The sequence below is a fragment of the Orbicella faveolata genome, unplaced genomic scaffold (genome assembly GCF_042242905.1).
Source record: "Orbicella faveolata isolate gen_17 unplaced genomic scaffold, um_ofav_v1 contig_46, whole genome shotgun sequence".
In the NCBI taxonomy this organism is placed as follows: domain Eukaryota; kingdom Metazoa; phylum Cnidaria; class Anthozoa; order Scleractinia; family Merulinidae; genus Orbicella; species Orbicella faveolata.
The window spans coordinates 14,734,457-14,756,079 of record NW_028301576.1 but is presented as its reverse complement, the minus strand read 5'-3'; the positions used below and the strand labels follow the sequence as shown (position 1 = coordinate 14,756,079).

The 21,623-nt window shown below is 38.9% G+C and overlaps 1 protein-coding gene, 1 long non-coding RNA gene and 1 other non-coding gene across 3 annotated transcripts in view; 1 reads left to right on the top strand and 2 right to left on the bottom strand.

Moving 5' to 3' along the window:
• Positions 1-3,299, bottom strand: part of LOC149098555 (uncharacterized) — an 84,833-nt gene extending 81,534 nt beyond the window's left edge. The window contains exons 1-2 of the long non-coding RNA XR_016203558.1: positions 3,225-3,299; positions 2,777-2,925 (exon numbers count right to left, since the gene is read on the bottom strand). This is a non-coding gene — a long non-coding RNA (uncharacterized LOC149098555). The remainder of the gene's footprint in view (positions 1-2,776; positions 2,926-3,224) is intronic.
• Positions 3,300-7,680: 4,381 nt separating this feature from the next.
• Positions 7,681-7,784, top strand: LOC149098554 (U6 spliceosomal RNA). Its single transcript, XR_016204013.1, has one exon. It is a non-coding gene; the product is annotated as a U6 spliceosomal RNA (small nuclear RNA).
• Positions 7,785-11,649: 3,865 nt separating this feature from the next.
• LOC149098553 (cystatin-A1-like) lies at positions 11,650-14,828 on the bottom strand. Its single transcript, XM_089277723.1, has 3 exons — positions 14,666-14,828; positions 14,120-14,221; positions 11,650-11,911 (listed from the first exon to the last, which is right to left on the bottom strand). The coding sequence occupies exons 1-3, from the start codon at positions 14,729-14,731 to the stop codon at positions 11,774-11,776; spliced, it is 306 nt and encodes a 101-aa protein (XP_089133849.1). The 5' UTR covers positions 14,732-14,828; the 3' UTR covers positions 11,650-11,773.
• Between the last annotated feature and the right edge of the window lie 6,795 nt (positions 14,829-21,623).

The following is a 21,623-nucleotide window of genomic DNA, read 5'->3' as shown; positions in this document are numbered from 1 at the left end:
TTCTATACCACAAACCGTTAAGAAAATCTCTATTAAGAATTACCGTTTTTAAGAATTTCTATAAATACAAGAAATTAAAATGCCCCTGAAGACACTAAGAGAAGAGACGTCAAAACATTTATATCAAGTTAAAGTTCCTGGACGAGCCGCTAGATTGGCTTGTTGCTTGTTTATTCTGACCGTGTAAACAAGAGCCACTGTTTCGTCAGTTTTAATTGCAACTACTCGTGCGTGTGAAAAACAAAAGCGTCAAGTTACCACTTGAAACTAACAAATAAAAATATCATGTTATGTTAATCTCCAACAAAACAAATTTCAAAACTCAGCAGTGTTCTCGTTCATAACTAGCCGTCCATAATTTCTTTGGTTTTGACAGAGAAAACCATTTCAAATGAGTATCTCAGTATCAATTCCAAGGAACATTTCAAGCAGAAGACCGTATTACTCTGTGAATAGCCAGCTAAATAGCGCTACTTAATTGAAACTTGCTTTCACAGAAGCATGTTGTGCAAACGTTAACGGTTTGGACTGAATTCTTTTTTCGTGAACTGTATGTATTATGATATTGATGGGACCTTGGCAAATACCATCACGGACAAAAGCCCCCTCACCATCCCAACAGTGCATTTTGCACCACTAACAATTGTTCCTGTCCTAGAATTCACCAAGTTACCAAGCAGCTAAGACTCATATTTCATTCGAAATAGACCCTTTGCACGATCCGGTCACATGGTACGGAATTAATTACGCTGGGACGCAAGTTACACAGTGGGACTTCCAAAACAAAGGAACTCGTACCAGTCCAGCCCAACTTTCCTTTGTTTTGCAAGTCCCACTGTGTAACTTGCGTCCCAGCATAATTAATTCCATACCATATGACCGGGTCCTGCAAAGGGCCTATTTCCCGGGGCAAAGCCTCGATGACATGTTAGTGTATTCCAAAGACTATGATTCTTCGGCTGATTATCGAATTCTGAACTCTTTTGAAACCCATCCACAAAGTCCTGGGCTCAACCATAGTAAACAGAAGCGTCACAAATGTCAGAAGAATACGTGTTTCTGTTTGTAGAAAAACAAAGATGGCCATTCTAAAATCAGGATGAAAATCTCCACATACATGATTCACCTTAACAAGTGGCAATTTGATTGGCTGCTTATTGTAGCTCCAATCTGATTGGTGTGGCATACATACATCTCTCACTCAGTCACTCATTCACTCATCCATTGACCCATCCATAACATACCCCAGACGTGCCGACTAAGAGGTATTTTTTTGTTACAAAAAAATAACCCAAAAAGAAGTGATAATGTTATTGCTGAGTCAAAATAAGACATAAATATTACTATTAATACTGTACAATGCTGTCCATAAAGCTAGAGTTAACTGCAGATTTCATTTACAGGAAGTAATTTTCTTCTAAAGTTTCTCTTCAAAAGCAGTTTTGAGATAACTATGTGTAGGACATCTTTACAATAACAAGTTCAGCAATTAAATTACTTATGTTCATTTAGTAATTTATATAAGTGTACACAAGTGAACAGAAAGTCTGACAGAGCTACAAAGCCAATATGGTGTGTGGTATAGTCCTGTGAATGGCTATCAATGACAGAGAGTTCACTAGAAAACAAACCAGTTGATCGACTGAGTCAATGTACTCTGAACCTTTGCCGTCACAAACGCAACCTGAATAAATCGAGTCCTTGTACTCAGTGACCAGTGTGCCAAACGACCCATTGTGGTTATCTTAAACCAACTGAATTGAGTCATTGTACTCTGACTCTTGGTGGTCACAAACCACGTGAAAGGAGTCGATGTAACTAGTGGCCACCATTGGAACAAATGAAAAGTTTAATTGGCTTTGCCATAAATAACACAGTTAAGAAAAATACCTGGCTATCTCTCTTTGTAGTACACAAGATCACGATCAAGCTTTAGCAAATGGTTGTCTAAGGAATGTGCATACTAATAAGATATCAACACCACACAGTATTTCTTACAATAAGGGATACGACATTCAGACTCTTAACACTGAAAAATAATTGCAAAGGAAAACGTGACAGGGTACCATCTTGAATTCCTACCGAGAAAATTCTAAAAGCATTGAAAAAAACTGTTGAGAAAGAGGACACAATCTTCCGTAAAACAGTCTCTTCCAGACTCCTCATTTATCAACTTGTATAAGAATTGCCAATCCTGGCGCTTGTGGTACACGCTCCTAATTTTCATAGTAAATACGTTTTCTTCATGAAGATACAGAAATGCAAAAACACCATGGAAGCATTGTAGTTGTAAACAAACATGTAATGATCGGCTAGATATACATGTAAGCTGCTTCAATTCTATGGTGAAATTCTTTTCACCAATTTCTAATGACAGTTCAACTTTGAAGGGAGGTAAATCTCTCAAAGACATGTTGGTAAGAGCCAAATTTTGAGAGACACATACAATCACATCACATCTATCATGTGGGAGTCCGTGTAAATTTAAGACCTTAAGAACGTTTTCAGCCTCAAATCGCAAAAAATTATAAGAACATTCAGCCTCAGCTCCAAAATTAGAGGTTCTTATATATCTATAAAAAAGAGTATAGTACGCGAACTGTTGCAAGTACCGCATGCTTCTTTGGCAATTTGCCCGCAACCTGCTCAACGCTAATTAGCCACATTCGCACGCACTTACTAATCTATGATTTCCTACTACTAGTAGTAGAAATAAGACAGATCAAACGCACTTTACAAGTCATTGATTATTACTAGTATCGTGCATAATTCATACCTTTAACTCTTGGGATTAACCATCTTAAAAAGCTCTTGAAAAGACCGAAATCACGGGCTTGAAGACCAAACACGATATCGATTTCCTTGAATTCCAAAGATCCCACCAGCAAGCATGTTTCCCAAGTTCAATGTTTCAATTCAAAATACCTGCCATGAAAAGTTTGATATCAGCTGACCTTTTCTATAATTGAAATAAGAATCGTGAATACAACGTATGAAAACCCACGAGCGAAGACAGAATTTACGACAAATCGCTCGAGCGGGATAACACAAAGGGCGGTTTATTTATGGGCGCGTAAAACTACATGTACATGCTCACGCAATGTCATATTCCACTCATTCTAGTCTATCTTTATAACAAAGGAACCCACCTTATGTAACAAATGAATCATAGATCATGTAAAGTGGAATAAAAATTCGCTTGAAACGTAGCAAAGTACACATACCTCTTTCCTAGTGGAAACGAATGCAACCTCGCGCACTCCTCCGATCTCTCTCGATACAATGAAGCGGCGAATCCCGTGGGAGTTGAACTCTTTCCAATTTGCATGAATTTGCATTTAATTTGACAACTGAGTAAGTAAGTTAACGCCCACGCCGCTGACCATAAAGTTCAAGTACATTATAAAGGCAGTCACGCCATTATCACCGAGAGAACACTGACGAGAAGAGCTCCAGAAAACCGTGTAGATCCGTGTAGCATATTCTGTTTTCATTAGTATTCAGCTGAGGATAATTTCAAAATTGTTGGTCAAAAACACAGAAAGTCAGAAAGACAGTTTGGGGGAAGCCATACAATTTCTCAAAATAACAAACCCAGAGAATAGTGAATAGTTGAACAAGTAAATAAGTAGGCTCAATGGCAAGTTTCTCATGTTAAGATATTGCATGTATACATACATACAAATACATACAAACTTTAATAATTTGTTAGTTTACGATCACGCCGCTGACCATAAAGATCGAGTACATTATAAAGGCAGTCACGCCATTATCACCGAGAGAACACTAATGAGAAGAGCTCCAGAAAACCGTGTAGATCCGTGTAGTATATTCTGTTTTCATTAATATCCAGCTGAGGATAATTTCAAAATTGCAGGTCAAAAACACAGAAAGTCAGAGGGAAAGTTGAGGGAGCCGTACAATTTCTCAAAATAACAAGCCCCGAGAATAGTGAATAGTTGAACAAGAAAATTAGTAGGCTCAATGGCAAGTCTCTCATGTTAAGATATCGCATGTATACATCAAACATACATATACATACAGACTTAAATAACTTTAATAATTTTGTTCTACATGTATTTGTATCGAGCACTCCTGCGATAATTTTGTGTGAAACCACTTCTATTTTTCTTTGTTTTTTCTTTGTTTACATACAAACTTTATAAATTTTGAAGCTCCCTAAGTGGGTTTTTCAGCTACAATGTAAACGAAAAAAACAAATTGAAAAGCTATAAAAATACAAATTGAAATACTATAATAGCAATAAATACATTGAGAAATGATACAAAGATTCAAAGATTCATTTGCTCACCATGTATGCATAATGAGCAAATGCAACTGACTTTCTGAAAGTTCTTCAGGGTTGTAGGTAGCTCCCTGAGGGGGCCAGGGGGAACTCCCATATAAAAAGGATGGGGGTGCTCGTCGGAAATTTTGAAAAGAATCCCTAAGAGGTACCAAGATCCTGTTTTTTGGGTGTGGCTTGAAATGTTTTTCACCTCTGAGAGGTATCAATTCTAAAACTACCTCTTGTTATATATTTTTCAGTAACCCTCCCATATAGTGTCAAATTCTACACCCCAAAATCAAGCACTGATGTCAAATTCTCCCACTCCCCCCCCCCCCCTCCCCAAAGGATGCATTGACTAGTATAAGGTCATCAAATGGCCAGAGGTATTCCTGGGGAGTGTCTACAGTGTAGGTCTCTATTTCATCACATATACAATATTTCTAACATCACTCTTGTATCTGGAATGACCAGCTACCTTACATTACTGCTCACATCAAAGAGACTGTTAGTTAACTGCATTAAATTTAGTTCTGGGCACAATGGGAAAGCCATTCACCAAGTTATGTATGCATCATTAGATGCTACATCAAGTCTAAACCAGAGTAGTTCACCCGAGGTTGTCTTCTTTTTTGACTTTCAAGTTCTCAGCCAAAATTTTGATTGTTTTCAGCTTGTACAGGTAAAGAAAAAATTTTTTAAAGCAATCCAACAAAAAGATTATTTTTATGTACATTTTATATCTTGAAAATTCTCAAGAGTAGCCGGCACACTCAGCACAAGATGGTGCTTACGTAAGAACACCACCCAAATGTGCCTTTTCACAGATGACAGTGTCATGTGTAGAGAGGTCAATGATCAGCAAGACACTTCAACGAGACTTAAACAATCTATGTGAATGGACTGGCCTTTTGCAATTACACTTTAATATCACTACATGCTATCACTTGGGAATCACTAACAAGTACAGACCACTTTTTCATGATTATTTAATGAATGGCCAGGCCATCTCCAGAGCAACCTCAACAAAATATCTAGGCATTACTACCAACCAGAACCTTAACTGGAATCAACCTTGTGACTTCAATGGAAGACTGGGCCTTCTGAGAAGAGTCCTGGCTGATTGCACAAAAGATATGAAATCAGAAGTTTATACTAGGTTTCTACATCCTCAATTAAAATATTCTAGTTCTGCATGGAATCCATATACTAAGTAAAATATCAACCATCTGATATTGAAATTGTCCAACAATAAAGGGCAGGGCTGCTTTGTTTAACACAATTACTCTACATGTATATTACTCCATGTTACTCCTATGATTAAACAACTTAGATGGGACATGATAATGGAATCAGCTAACCATATATGTAATTTACCTTTACAGCGAAATTTTATTTTATAATCAACAATCATGTCAACTATAAGATACCTGGTATAACTTCACTTACATACTTATTTATCTATTTACATTATTCATTCCTTCATTTATTCATTTATTTGTGTAATCTTCCATATTTTACTATCTACAGTGTAGGGTTTTGTTAAAATAATGTAGTTAGGTTAGATTTCATTACCGTAAAAATTAGATTTTTTTAAATTTTAGTCCTCCTAGTCTAGTTTAGAAGCTGTATCTTAAAGCATTAAAGCATAAAGGAAAAGAACACCTCAAATTTGCATCAGTGGAATAAATGTGAAGGTTTTGTGCCTGCCCATTTTCACGTGTAGTCTTAGTTTTATCTTGAGCTTTCCCTGGCAGTTTATTACTTGAGCATGGTGAAATGACAAAAAGTCACTATGGTTAGCCTTAAGCTTACCATTTTTTCCAAAGAATATCACATATTTGGAATCTTCCTCCAGTAGAGACTTGTAGTACTATGAAAGTAAACAAGTTTAAGGTTAGAGCTAAGAGGTTTTCATGGAGTTCATTATGCATGAGTACTCTAACTCCAGTTTGCTATAGTTTTACTTTTTACAGTTTTATTATTTATTGTAAAATAGATATGACCCCACACACACTCTGATTGGTCAAAACCCATGTTTTTTCAGAGTATAAAACATAGAAAAAGCGTGTTTTGTTGTTCTTCGCCACATTACCCCTATATCATGAAGTAAATGAAGAAGCCTAAGCCATCTATTACACTGTGATAAAATGCTACAGACATTTGAGAACACTTGAGAAATGTAGAAAACACTCTCCTGCAACTTGTGTTTTCTACATTTCCTTTGTGTTCTCAAATGCCCGTTGTTTTTTATCACAGTGAAATACACGGCTTAGGCTTCTTTATTTGCTAGTTAGACATAACTATGTACTTCCAACCAATTCTCTGATCTGTTTTTATATGGAATCCCGGACTTTTTTACAGATCATCCCTTGGCCTTTTTTAGGTATATATTATTTTGTATTTCCTTGTGGTAGCTGGAGGTTTCACACTTATTTTGTATTTCCTTGTGCTAGCTGGAGGTTTTTCACTCACTTGAAGTGAGTTCACACCCACATTGACTCAACAAGCGATCAAGTGCTTAAAATTTATCTTTCTCTTAGTAAACAAGAACTGAAGTCAACATTGTGGGCATAATGGACCAAAATCACACAAAACATGCTTATTTCTTGTTCTCTAATCCATAGAAGGTGAAGGAGAACTCGAAACAGAAAGTTTATAATGAGTTCAGGGGCCTGTTTCTCGAAAGTCCCAAAAAGTTTTCGCACCCGAAAAGCCGTAACAAAATCTCCAACCTTATGACTACAGGGCTGTTTTATGCACGTATTCTTAATGTGAACAGAGGTTACCTTCACATAAGAAGTTTCAGGCGTATACACCTCTCTGTCTTAAAATACCAATTAACTAAAAATGGCTTTCCGGGCCCGAAACGTTTCCAGGTCTTTCGAGAAACAGGCCCCAGGGGTGCGAACTGGTTGAATGCGAGACAGGCAGCATTCTTCCATGTAAGCTTAATTATCGCTCGTACAGTAGTGCCATGAATTGTAATAACCTACCGGGGCTGAATAACGCTCCGGTTTAATCCCCGAGGGTTGTTTGCCTAAATATCGTTTCAGTTAGCCTAAATAGTGCTCAGGCTAGTCTAATTATCATTGTCTGGACAGTGGTTAGCGTTTAATAATTGTAAGAGTTGACCGTTACAGACACCCATATCCCACACTGACTTTTACCCGCAGTGCCATTTAAACACGCCTGTCGTCCACCAAAGTTATCTAAAACCCTCATCCCCCGCATTCGTGATTTTAGAGCCTCTAAAATTTATTACTCAACTAATTTTCTTGAAGAAAAGAGGAAAACCAATACACCAAAGTTTTTACCAAGCTGAACCTCCGGGTCAAAATGCAAGCTAACTAACCGATGATAGTCGGCCTTACCTATACCATGCTGTAGACGTACTCGCTTAACGGCGGCACATATACTAAAATTGGAACGATACAGAGAAGACTAACATGGCCCTGCGCAAGGATGACACGAAAATTCGTGAAGCGTTTGTTCTGCGGCATTTTGTAATACCTTACGCATTTTGTAATAAAAGTTGCAGCATTTTGTAATTACCTGCAGTATTTTGTATTAAATGGAAACGACGCATTTTGTAATAAGAGCTGCAGCATTTTGTGATAAACGTCAGCCTACGCAATATGTAATAACGTGGTGACGCAAATTGTAATAAGTCTCTTCACACGATAATTTCACCAAGCATACAGATTGGCTGGATTCCCTTCAACACTGGCTTAATATAGTTTGTCAAGTGCTCTTTTTTAGCAGATATTGGGAGCTAAACAACCCACATACTTCTATGCAAATCTATATTTTCAATAAGCATGTGGCATAATTTTAGTCTGAGAGGTGTATAAATTTTGGAAAATAAAATTCCCAATTCCTTAAAAATTTCCTAAATCTTCATAATGGAGAATGGAATACCACCAGGTGAAATAGTTCCACCCATTGTCACGCAAATGTTGACGTTTTATTACTTTCTTTTTCGTGAACCTAACTTGATTCCAAGACTCGGACAAAAGTGAGAAAAAAGAACTTATCTAAAAAATCGCGTGCATCTACTGTACAAATACCCATGCAGATACTGTACTCATATTCAGTTTAAAAAATCCTGCAATAATATAATAACTGATTTTCCATCAGGTTGGTGTTGAAGGGAATCCAGCCAATCTGTATGCTTGGTGAAATTATCGTGTGAAGAGACTTATTACAATTTGCGTCACCACGTTATTACATATTGCTAGACTGACGTTTATTACAAAATGCTGCAGCTCTTATTACAAAATGCGTCGTTTGCATTCAATACAAAATACTGCAGGTAATTACAAAATGCTGCAACTTTTATTACAAAATGCGTAAGGTATTACAAAATGCGTAGTTATTACAAAATGCCGCAGAACAGCGTTCCAATTTTTTTTTTTTTTTTAAATGACTACGTTGGACTTATTTCGAGTCAAACTGTTAATCTTTGCGCTATTTTTTAATGACACTATATATGGTGATAACTCGTGTGTTTAAAACTTTTCATCCAAATCAATTCTATATTTCTAGTGGAAATGTTATTTCCAACAATTTTCCAGGCAATCCTACACTGAAATTGCTCACAACCCTTAAATAATGGAAACGTGGACGTCTCGCGTGATCGTCCTCGTTAGAAACGTACGTCGAGGAGATCATGCGCGGAGCACTAAGTTGCAGTGACTGAGACATTTTAAACCTGTAATTTCGCCAATTTCATGTTATAGATGAAACCCTCATTGAAACAAAGGAACGTGAAAAATGTCAGAAGAGATACCTTATACTGAACAGCGAACACGAAATGCGTGAATGTCGCGCAAGGACTTAAGCTTTACTCGCCTCGTTCCACCGGTACAAAAATATCGCCTAGCTGCCTTGAAATAGTGACATATTCTACCCTAGGTATTGTTATTAAAGACATGGTAATAAGGCATGGGGAGTCTATGGGGGGTTACTCTTGTCTGGGACAATCCAAAGACCGCGCGAAAATAGAAGTGGACAGCTAGATTATGCCCGGCGTAATCGTTAGGTGGGAGGGTGGGTCGCTAACCTCTTCGCTTTCACAGCCTCGAGTAGAGTGATCGGGTGGGATACGTGCAAATTATTTTATACTTTCATTTGCATAATCCCCAGGGTATCAGATCACCAATGCAAATTGAGTCCCTTGAACCTGAGTTACACTGAATTCTTCGAAATGTCTTCAAATGAGGCGAAGGCAAATAGTTTGGTGTTTAACATACTTTTCCGCCGTTAGCGGTTTAATTGTCGGTATGGTAGAGTTTCTAGCCTTTTGGTAGAATGGTTTTAAACTTTTGTTCACATTGATCTGGCGAAATGAACTCTACACCTTATGTTGTGTTTTTGCGAGGAAATAAGTTTGTCAAGTGTATGCTTTCCTCTTGGTAGCGGTCAATATATGGCTGAAGCCGCTGAACTGGTCCGCGTTGAAAAGGATGATTCTGATTTGTCCCCTTGACGGTCGGAATGTTGCTATACAGACCGCTAAGATACATTAGAATTCGATTTCACTGAGTTTAACAATCGTACACGTTCTTAAAGTTAAAACCTTCTCAAAATAAACAGTATCTGCCTAAAGGGTCAGATAAATGGCGATGAAAACAAATAAAAACTTACCTTTGGCCAAAGCGTTACTTGCAAAGACAGGCTTAGTAACTGCGTCTGAAATATGACACGTCACCAGGCTTCTTGTTTTGGTCAAAGTCAAATTTCCCGATCCCGTGGCCAGATCGCTCGATCAAACGCTTGACTGAGGGACCGTCCCAAGCATCAAAACCCCGCCTCTTGTCCGCACTCCCCTAACCTCAGGACTTTTCACTTGGAGATTTGGAAGGGCGCCCCTCCAAATTTCCGAGGGAAGCACCCTAGGAACCCTCCCCCCTAGGGAACTTACATTCTAGAACTGTGTAAAGTATTTTTTTCTCAGTTTCTTCAAGGTCCATTTTTGAAGTATACAACGGTAGAGTTTCCGAAGTTGTGCAGAGGCAGATAAAGACGATAGAATGGGGACTTGAAGAAAGGCAACGGGGAGGTACTTTTACGGCTACTTGGCTGCGAGGGACAAGCAACTCAAAAAGTAAGATTTCAGAGGACGTCAACAGCGTATGCAGCTTCTCTGTGTCTTTACATAAACGCTAAAAGAAACCAGGGACTTGATTCTTCTTACACATTATATGGATAGAGGAATTTTTCACTCGTTTGTCTCACGATGGAGTCACTTTGAGATGTAGATGATCGCGACGTTTCGACTGCTATACTGCTAGTCTTCATCAGGCGATGAAGTCAATTGTTGCGTGTCGCCATTTGTAGCACCTTGGTTCGCTGCTATTGGTGCATTTCGATCCTCATTATTATTTCGAAATGCACCAATAGCAGCGAACCAAGGTGCTACAAATAGCGACACGCAACAATTGACCTCATCGCCTGATGAAGACTAGCAGTATAGTACTCGAAACGTCGCAATCTACATCTTAAAGTGACTCCTCGTTAGACAAACGAGTGAAAAATTCATCTATCCTATCTTACACCACGATGAATAATGTACAAATCTTTAATGACATTATATGGACTTCAGTAACAAGAATGAATTCTTCCTCCTGTATCCGTCTTACATCTCCCAGAACTAAGATATGCCTTTCAGAACCCTCTGTAATTTCAACAACAAAGCACTAACAGATAATTTATAAACTCCGGATTTCGGCACGGACGGGTGTTCGTACAACGAGATAAGCCTGAACATACAGAAACTCTGATTCTCAGATGAAGTACATATTATTTTTAACAGCAATAAACAATTATAGGTCAGCTTAGTACATACGAAGCTTTCTTATCTGCGGCTGTTCGCTCGTGTAAGTGTTTAAATCGTTCAAGTTTTCTAAACAAAACAAAAATTTTGGTACGGACTTTAATGATTGAGCACGTCATCTTCGAACTTGGCTGTTCAAACAGTGAAAAAGCGTTAAAATGGGAAGGAAACAGCAGACGTATTCCCATGTAGTTAAGAATACATGAAACAAGTTACTTTCCCATATAAGGCTACGGCGGCAAAGCCGTTATGGAACCCGCATCATGACGTCACTAGAATTAAAGAAATCTTCACTTCTGCGGCCATACTACATCATTTAGCCGTGCCATATCCCTAAGTGCTAAACAACAGTGGTACCAACAGATGTTGATGGAGGCAACCAGCAGCCCTCTCAAAGGAACAACTTTTTAGGGTTAAGGGTTACCGAGAATGGATCGCTGAGGCGCATCAATTTATCAGCAAATTATTAAGTGCTCATTTCACTATGAAGTCATACAGCGAAGTAAAACTCTTTCAAACAAGGTCAGTGAAAAGAAACTCAAAACCGGCATACATTTAATTTGTCTACTCTATTACACTTGAGAACATTACATCACTGAAACAGCTTATTTAGAACTGAGACGTTCTTGACTTGGCAAGAGCATCAATTAGGGAAAAGGCTCCAAAGGATCGCTTTTCTTCATTCCAGTCTCGATAGCAGTTACTTCCAGGGTTGATCCTTGGTATGGCAAACTCTGATACACGAGCATGTGGACATAAGAAGTACTAGTACTGCCAACACAAACCTAGGAATGACATGATCCAGAAGTAAGAAAAGGAAGGAGCAAGTGATTTCTATAACGGGTATATTCAATCTCTATTTCTAGATCACAGATTCCTTGACGGAGCTCTTGCAGTCACAGTATTTTGAGTCATTTTGAACACGTACAAAATGACCTTTAAATTGAAGGAAACCTGAAAATAATAGTTCCCTAAGATAGAAAAACACCAAACAGATAATCATAGACCATAGAAGAATAAGGATAGTTAGGGATGGAGACGATTAACACGGATTACAAACGAAGAACTTGAAAAATTTAAGCTGAACCTTTCAAGACGCGAAGCCGTGACGTATGAACTGTAAATGACGAGAACAGTACTCTGGCAAGTCCTTTGGCTGTCAGCCCCTTGATTGGTGATTTCTTTTCTTTGGAAACACCTCGCTATTACTGTGCCTGTCCTTGCCCGGCTATGTAGTATTGCCCGCACCGTAAATTGTTGGGTAGTTTCAACCCAGGAAGGATGAGAACATGATTGAACTAACGTTTATGAAAGTCGGAACATTTTTAACAGAGTGCGTGTGAGTCAATAAATGGATGTGCGTGATAGAAATAATCGAATACCACTCCGGTTTCTATTCTCAATGCCAGTCTTTTTGTTTCCTGATTGCGAAATTCTTCCAACGAACAGAAACTAACTCGAAAGATTTTTGGTTGTTACTGTGAAACGGAAGCCGGTCGTTTCGCCTGCATCCAAGTCGATTCGGTTACACCATCGAAGTCGTTTCGCCTACATTGAAGTCGATTCGCCTACACTTAATACTTATAGCTAGTAAGATCACCAACAGGACAAGTTCATGTACCAAAAGAACAGAGAAATAAACTTCACTTTTAACTTGAAATGATGCGTCGTTTCGCCTACACCCAAGTCGATTCGGTTACACCATCGAAGTCGTTTCGCCTACATTGAAGTCGATTCGCCTACACTTAATACTTATAGCTTGTAAGATCACCAACAGGACGAGTTCATGTACCAAAAGAGCAGAGAAATAAACTTCACTTTTAACTTGAAATGATACGTGTTCGCCGATCTATCTGCGACGTAGTCGCCGGTTGCAACTGACAACGTTCGGCGATCTGTCCCAGTGGGTCCCCGACGCATCTGCGATGGATCGCCGGCTTGCCTGCGAAGTTGAACTCAGCTCAACTTCGCAGGCAAGCCGGCGGTTAATGCCTGGGATAGATTATGATCCGGCGATAAATGTTCATAAATGTCCCAGGTATGTCGGCGGCATATGAGTACCAGACTTTAACCGCGCGTATTTTGCTTTGTTTATTATGCACGCGAATCGAGTACGAGAATTTTTCTGCGCGTGATATTTTTTACAATTGTCCCACATTCGTCATACACCACCGATTTGAAAATTTCAGAGGTCATCTTTATTAGTTTATACAGAAGCATATCACCTATGCTTCTGGTTTAAAATGTTTACTTTCTTTACGATAGAAGTGTCCCGCGTAAGGTGAGTGTTTTTTAATAATAAATAAAAAGATTCAAAGAGCAAAATAAAGCTCCCTGCAGGCTAAAATTTTCGAACGGTGGGATGATTTTTCCAATCAATCAGTATTCGCTCACCGCTCAAATTTATGGGTCGCTCCAGCATGTAATTCGATTTTTTTGTTGACTGAGCTCCGTAACCTTTAAAATCTGTAAATAGTTCCCTCACATACACATCCTCGGAGACCCAGGGGCAGCTAGTCGCGGGACGACGCGATATTTTCGGCCGACGTAATACTTTTTGGGCGAAAGTTAACTTCCCGCTCTTGATGTAAACTTCCGCCTGAAAATATGGCGTAGGATGTCACAATACAACAATTACGGCGCGTGACAACAATAGTCACGCACACGTCCCCATTGTGGCGCTAGAGAGTCATCATCATTTCTCGTCGCGCCAGTAGGCGCATAAGGCCGGTCGCTAGAGAGTAAGAGATTTTAATTAATGCAAAACTATTGTTGCGTGATTTTCCATTCGACCTTCCTTTCACCAAAAGAAGTCTGACAGTAATGTTCATCTATCTTCGCAAAGTGTTTTCGACTTAAGTGTATGCGAAACAACGTTATTGGACTCAGTTCGTGTAGCCGAATGGACTCGGATCGTGTAGGCAAATCGACTTGTAGGCGGAACGACTTGTAGGCGAAACCACCGACATTCTGCGAAACATAATTGAGCTAACCTTAATTAAGTAATTCATTCCCGCCACAACTTGTTGTCTGTAACTTATGGCTTGGAACTGGTCGAAAGTTTGCTTGGCTTTGGCCTCAGCCTGGCTCTTCACCTGTGGCAGAAGAAACAGAAATAGTCACCATAAAATTTCTGTTTCCTTGCTGATACAGTACTGACCAATCGAACGTATCAGTAACCACGAACATAACTAGTTTCAAAATTGAACACCGAGCAGTATAAGAAACAAACGGAGTAGAAACTGAGGATTGATATAAATGCGGAAATTATAACTCGGGCTATTTTGTTACCGGAGACAGCCGGATTTTGTTGCTTTGTACCCACAGAGTGAGCTTCATCCAAGTTTAAAACTGAGTTGTACTGTATCATTGGAGGGTTATGTCACTAAGAGTATTATCAGAGAGCAAACTGGTTGGAAGTTTGCAAATTGCAAGGGCATTGCCACAAACATCAACTGTCTAATGGCAAATGAAATGTGTATGCAGTGTTCAAAGCGCCCTTATGCTAAAGAAATAATGTTAAAGGAAGCTGAAGATACCTGATCGCAAATTTGCTGCACTTCTTCAGTGGCCTCTTTCACCTCACTAAAACCACCGGGAACCATTTTGAGATAAACCTATCTTCGTACTTAGTTGCAGAAAGTGCCGTGTAACAGCAAATAAACGTATACTTTTATGTGACGCGAAGGCGACCTGGTTACCTTTCAAAGTGGTGACGTAAAGATTTCAAACACTGGAAAGTGATCAAAGGTTAACAGACAGGCAGTGATGGAGTGCTGATATCTGATATCAAATTGAATGAGTCTCTGAAATAGCCCGTAAAATGTAAACCAGGACCCGGGGGGGGGGGGGAACTAGGGGTGTAAATTTTGGATTTTGGTCTCGCTTAGGGTGTTCTGAGCAAAATGTCATTATTTTTAGCCTTCAAGGTCTCGACAAGGGTTGCACGCGAAGAAATAACAAAAGAGAAAGAATTTTGATTCTGTATATTTACTCAATTCATATAAACAAATTCGCCATCATTAAAAGTCACTGTACTTTTTATTTGTCTGTTTTATAAACTGGTCTCTTTTAGGGGTCTGCATAAGCTTCGGCCACCCCCACATTGGTCTCTTTTGGGGGTTAAATTCAAAATTTCCGACGAGCATCCCCGTCCACTCCATATGGGAGTCCCCCCCCCCCCCCGGGGACCAGGATTACAATGCTATTAGGAGCTCTTAACGCTACGCTGCATTCTGCATGCCATGTTTTGTTTTTATAAATTGTCACGAAGGCATGAAAACATGAGAGTTTATTTACGCAGCAGGTGTAGAGATATATGTGCAGAAATCTTAGCCTGCGTAGCTTGGCGGTTTTTTAGGAATTTGAGCGGGTAAGGAAAGCGGCGAAGCCACGGTAACGAGCGCCAAAGCCGCGTTGACGAGCGGCGATGCCGCGAGGAGCCTGAGAGACAGACAACTGACAAACGCCGCTTTTAGCGCTCACGCTCAAATTAGTTAAAAAGTTGCTTAAACCGCCAAGCTACGCAAGCTACAGAAATCTTTAATACGCAATTAAAATGCTGTTCAGTTCTTGCTCTGGCAGTTACGAACAATTAAATATTTCCTGAACGTGGGAGTGACAAAAAAGGAAGCACAATAACGGGGAATATCTCGTTAACAGACATCCCTTGCATGTAGTTTGTCCAATGGCAATATATTTTGTTGAAATGTTTAAATTGCTCCTGCTGAACTACGTTTTACTAAGCAACTCATTAGGATAGCGAAGTAAACCGGTCTCTTATTGACCGCCTGTTTCTAATCCTCTAGTCCTGTTCCGCATCACCACCAACAACAATTTATTTCAGTATTCCCATATTAGTACATGGTATTACCTAAAATATAATACAGCTAAAATAATGTAACTAAACTACCATAATTGAATTGATTAAGTACTAGTATTCTATCTGTAATTCATGCATGAATGGATATAGGCAGCTACAGTCTACAGTCTACAGATATAGGGGTCATCATTATTAAAAATAAACAGAATTTTCGATCTATCATCTAAAACATCAAAATGATCGTATTTCCTATTTTTTCTTCAAAAAATTTCCAGCGTAAATTACCGTAAAGGTGACAGAAAAGTATAAAATGCAATTCATTTTCAACTTCATTCAAATGACAGAAAGGACAAATTCTAAGATTTTCTGGGGTTTTGGGAATCGTTCGTCTGCCAGTTTCAATTCGTAATCGATGATTTCCGAGGGGAAATTTATTTACCGGGATTCTTTATTGTATTCAAAAAATGAGCTTCATGACAATCAGTTTTGAACATTGAGTAAAAAAATCAACTTCTTGTTATGTTTTATTTCATTTCTTTGTTGAGAGTTAACCGAACTTGAGAAATGAATGACAGGGAGTTATTTTTAGTTAAGTTTAATATAGTTAGATTTGTTTTCTTACCGAGGTCGGTTACTTTTAGAATTATGGTCTTGTTGTCTTTGTCGGCCTGGGGCCCATTTCTCGAAAGCCCCGGAAACTTTTCGGGCCCGTAAAGCCATTTTTAGTTCATCTGTATCTTAAAACGGAGAAGTGTAAACGCCTGAAACTTTTTGTATGAAGGGAACCTCTGTTTATGTTAAGAATATGTGAATAAAACAGCTCTGTAATCGTAAGGTTCGAGATTTTGCTATGGCTTTCAGGGCCCGAAAGGTTTCCAGGACTTTCGAGAAACGAGCCCCAGGTCCTTTGATATTTGTAAACATTGTTTTGCAATACTGTCTTCTGGTTGATTTTCTAGATGTATCCAAAATTTAATAATAGTTATGTCGGTTATTTCTTCTGGAGGCAACTGCCCAAGTTCATTTCTACAGGATGCTTTTGAACATTGCTTATTAACACCTCGAACTTGTTTACAGGAATATGGATGTGTTTTTTCAATTATGTATCTCTCCCACGAGTTGTTATTATCTTTGTCGTAAATGCTCCAAACCTCAGAGCCATACACAAGGATTGGAAGATATAAAGAATTAAATATTTTTTTAATAATATGGAGCGGCAATATAAGAAAATCAAGGTAACGAAGAGTTGCAAAAATTGATCTCCTGGATTTCTCCTTTAAGATTACTTTGTTCTCTTTAAAACTACTTTTTGTTGAAAACCGGAGTCGGAGATGAGTGTAACTATCGGTAATTTTAATTTTATCATGATCTTCATTAATGTAAAAAAAAAATGTTTAGCGAGAATCGATTTTCTATGTTTCTTTTGGAAAATAACAGATTTTGTTGTTTTTCATGTTAATTTTTATCCAGTCGTGACAAGATTTAGAGAGTGTGGACAATGTAGACTACGAGTAGTCCCTCTTTCGCTTAGTCCGTCGTGCGTGACGCGAAAGAAAATTGGGAGAGAAAAAAATAGCCGAGCGAAATCCTGGGAGCGAGGAGCGCGCGAAAGGAGCGCGCGCGCGCTCCTCACCCCTAGGATTTCGCGTGGCTATTTTTTTCTCCCAGTTTTCTTTCGCGTCACGCACGACGGACTAAGCGAAAGAGGGACTACTCGTAGTCCAGGACAATGCATTTTGTACCCCAGTAGCTAAGTGAAATATAAGTATTAAATCACATATCTGCATATAATAAACAATTTAAAGAAGAACCATTTGGTAATACTATAGGATCATTGTCTTGTTTATCAAGAAGAAAAGGCATTTCATTCAAATAAAGAATGAAAAGCGTGGGAGACAGGATGCAGCCTTGTCTGACACCATTTCCATAGTCCATAGTTGCTCCTTCGGTCACCATGTTGAATAGAGCATTTTGTTTTTGAATAAAGAGTTTTAATCAGGTCATAAAATTTTCCTGCGATTTGGTATTTGTGCAATTTGTAGAGTAGACGGACGTGCCATATTGAAACAAATGCCTTTCTAAGGTCCACGAAACATGTATGAAGCTTGCCATTGGTTGTATGAGTGACGTATTTGTCAATCAAAGTTCTGACGGTGGAGATATGATCAGTTGCGCGATGATTAAAAATGAAGCCAATTTGCCCAGGGTGTAAAACATGTTGATCGCGTACATAATTTTTCAGTCTGTTGTCGAGTACTGCGGAGAAGAGTTTTCCGAGGCAACTGTTTATGCAGATTCCCCTATAATCTGAGAGATCTTGTTTGTCTCCTGATTTGAATATGAGAGTTATAATACCCTTGCACCAGCCACTGGGGAAGAAACCGCCAGCAAGAATAAGGTTAAGAGTGCCTGCCTGTAAAAATCAGACAAATTCTTAATTTCGCGGCAAGGGTCGAAAATTCGATTTCGCTCATATTCCTATGGTAGATAGGCTAGGATATGACAAAAACTACTGGATAGTGTTTTTGGCAAAATATCCTTTTATTTCAAAGAAATATGCAAATTACCAAATTCCGTTAAAATCGTCATTTGACGCACCATTTTATTAAACAAGTTTGAGAGCCTCGCATGCAAAAACCACATCATTCTTCCGTCTTTAAAACACTCAAATATTTTTGTGCAATGTTTAATTGTGTACTGGGTTGATTTTAGGGAATGTTGCGGTTGTTTTTGGGTGCAAAATAATTAAATTTCGAAGAAATGTATTTCATTCACTTGAAAGTACGTCGTAAAAATAATTGATTTTCACCATGTGCGAAACCTTCAAATGGATTAAGCTTCTGGTGGTTGAATCGCAGAAGGATGGTCTACAGATTCCTGTAAAAATGTCTTTGGGCAAATGATTGTGAGCGACGCGAGAGCTTTTCAAAGTACGTTAAAAATGCAGATATTTGACCGTCCGTCGTCAAATTTCAATTTACGGGTTAGACTTATATTTTAGCACGCGCCACATGTCTTGAGCTATATGAAGTTGAAATAGACACAGAGCTGATAATTTCGAAATGTTCTAACCTTATTTGCGGTAAAAAGCAGGTCCAAACGCCGATTTGACGTGTTTCCGTCACCATTCGTCGCACATAAAGCAGAAGTTTGCTTTTGTTTACACAACGTCCGATGTACATCGCCAACTGTCAACTTATTTAATGGTCGAATACCATGAATCTATGACCCTCTTTCGACACATATGATCACCACTGCATCTAAGTCAAAAACGGCTAAGTGATTTGTAGATAGTTGCTTGCTTTGCACTCCACCAAAACATTACGTTCGATCATCGTTTGATCTATTGCTGCTTGAATCCTTGCTTGCAGCGGTTCGTTGTTTGTTCGTCACGCAATGCTGTCATCCCATTTTAGGGGTTAGGGGTAGGACAATTTCTATCCTAATACGTAAGGGTCCGAAAGGCTTGGAACCACAGGGGGGCACACAATCTCGTTGAGTAGGAAGAGATTAAATTAAGCAATGAAAAGAATGAATAGTTAACCATTGCCCGTGTTGTCATCTGTTACTAGACAACCGCTACCTACACGCCCTGCGTAAATACTGTAACGCTAAACTCGTACCTAGGTCTTTTCGCGCTGTGCAATTATTTTTGGTTTACATGTAATACAGTGGGCTACCCTCGGGGAAATTGGAGGTGGCCGCTTAATAGGGGCTGGCCGCTTAATAGGGGCTGGCCACTTAATAGAGGTTGGTGTACCTTGAATATTTTTTCACCATCTGGTTATAAATTTCTTAGTGAACATGGACTCAATTCAAGACAATCATCATAGACGTCATTCTCGGAGACCCGGGGGCAGTTATTGGGAGCGGGGAAAAGTCTAAACGGGTGAGAAAAAAGTTCGGGCGAAGACCCTTTTAGACTTTTTCCCCGCCCCCACTAACTGCCCCAGAGTCTCCCAGAATGACGTCTATCATGATTGTCTTGAATTGACTCCATGTTCACTAAGAAATTTAGTTAAATTTATAACCCGATAGGGAAAAAGTATTCAAGGTACACAAACCTCTATTAAGCTGCCAACCCCTATTAAGCGGCCACCTCCCATTTCCCCGAGGATAGCCCACTGTCCATATTTATGGACAGGGACTCTTAAAGAGTTTGCAAATTGCAGTTTTTAAGTGAGGCGACTGACCCGTTTTAAGCTTTTCGTTTCGTATTCTATCGGGGCCGAGGGCCTTCTCAGACTTAAGTAGTTTTAGAGTGGTTTCAATTTCATGTAAAGAAAAAGGTTTGTCCGAAAAGTTGTGAGTGTCTTTCTGTTGGTCTAGGGCTAATTTGTTTTTTATAACAGATATATGGAATGAAGACAAGGAAGAGGGTTTTGGCTTCCAGTGTAAGTTCTTGAAATGATCGTAAAGTTTATCGATGGGCTCTTCAAGCTCATTGGAGTTATAACTCTGACCATCTCCGTTTATTGATTTCAGGTAACTCCAAAATTTTTTATTTCTTTTGTGTTTTACTAGGTTATCGATATCTGAGTTAAGTAGTTTAGTTTTCTTAAATTTGTTGAGCTTTTTCAAATTTTTACGGGCTTTATGGTATTCTTGTCTTAGGTTTTCATCGTAAGGGTTTTTATGCTTTTTGTTAGATAGCTCAGTTAGAGTCCTTCTCAAAACGAAACATTCTTTATCAAACCATATTTTAGAATGTTTTTTGTGACTCTTTTTCGGGCAGTTCAGTGGTTTGAGCGAACAGAGAGATATTTGATTTCGTAATTCGGTAAATTGTTCAGTTGTAAGATCAATTCCCTTACTGGTAGAGTCAAAAAAAAATTAAAAAATTGAGCAGCTACTTCCTTCAAACTTGGTTAATACAATTTTCTACCTAGCATTTTAACGTTGCGATTCCCAAATTGTGTAAAATTCAATTTTGGAAAAAGTTATTTGCCGTCGGATTCCCATACAAACATTGTAATTTCTGGCCGCTTTGCCTACTCAACAAGATGGCGTCGAAAACCGTGATAAGGAGTGTTCGTATACAACGAGATAAGGACAGATAAGGCCAAACACACAGAACGTTTGATTCTAATGAAATATATATCATTTTGAACAGCAATAAACAATCATGGCTCAGCTTAGCTCATACGAAGCTTTCTTGAGTGCAGCCATTTGGCCGGGTAGTAGTACTAATGTGACTATCGCTCGCGGTATATGCATAAATCGTTCAACTGTTCTGTACAAATAACAAAAATCTTGGAACGAACTTTAATAATTGAACACTTTATCTTCGAACGAGGCTGCTCAAACAGTGAAAAAAATGTTAAAATGGGAAGGAAACAACAGGCTTATTCTCACGCAGTTAAGAGTACGTGAACCAAGACAGTTACTTTCCCGTAGAAGAAAGCAAAGCTACGCCGTTATAATCCTCACTCATGCCGCCTTGCTACATCCTAGCCGTGCGATAGCTCTAAATACTAAACAACACTAGTAACAACAAATGTTAATGGAAGCAACCAGCCGCCCTCTCACAGGAACAACTTTTTAGGGTTTAGGTTTACCGAGAATGGATCTCGGAGATGCATCAATTTATCAGTCAATTAAAAAGTGCCCTATGAAGTAAAACAGCGAAGTAAAACTCTTCCAAGCAAGTTCAGTGAAGAAATTCATAACCGGCA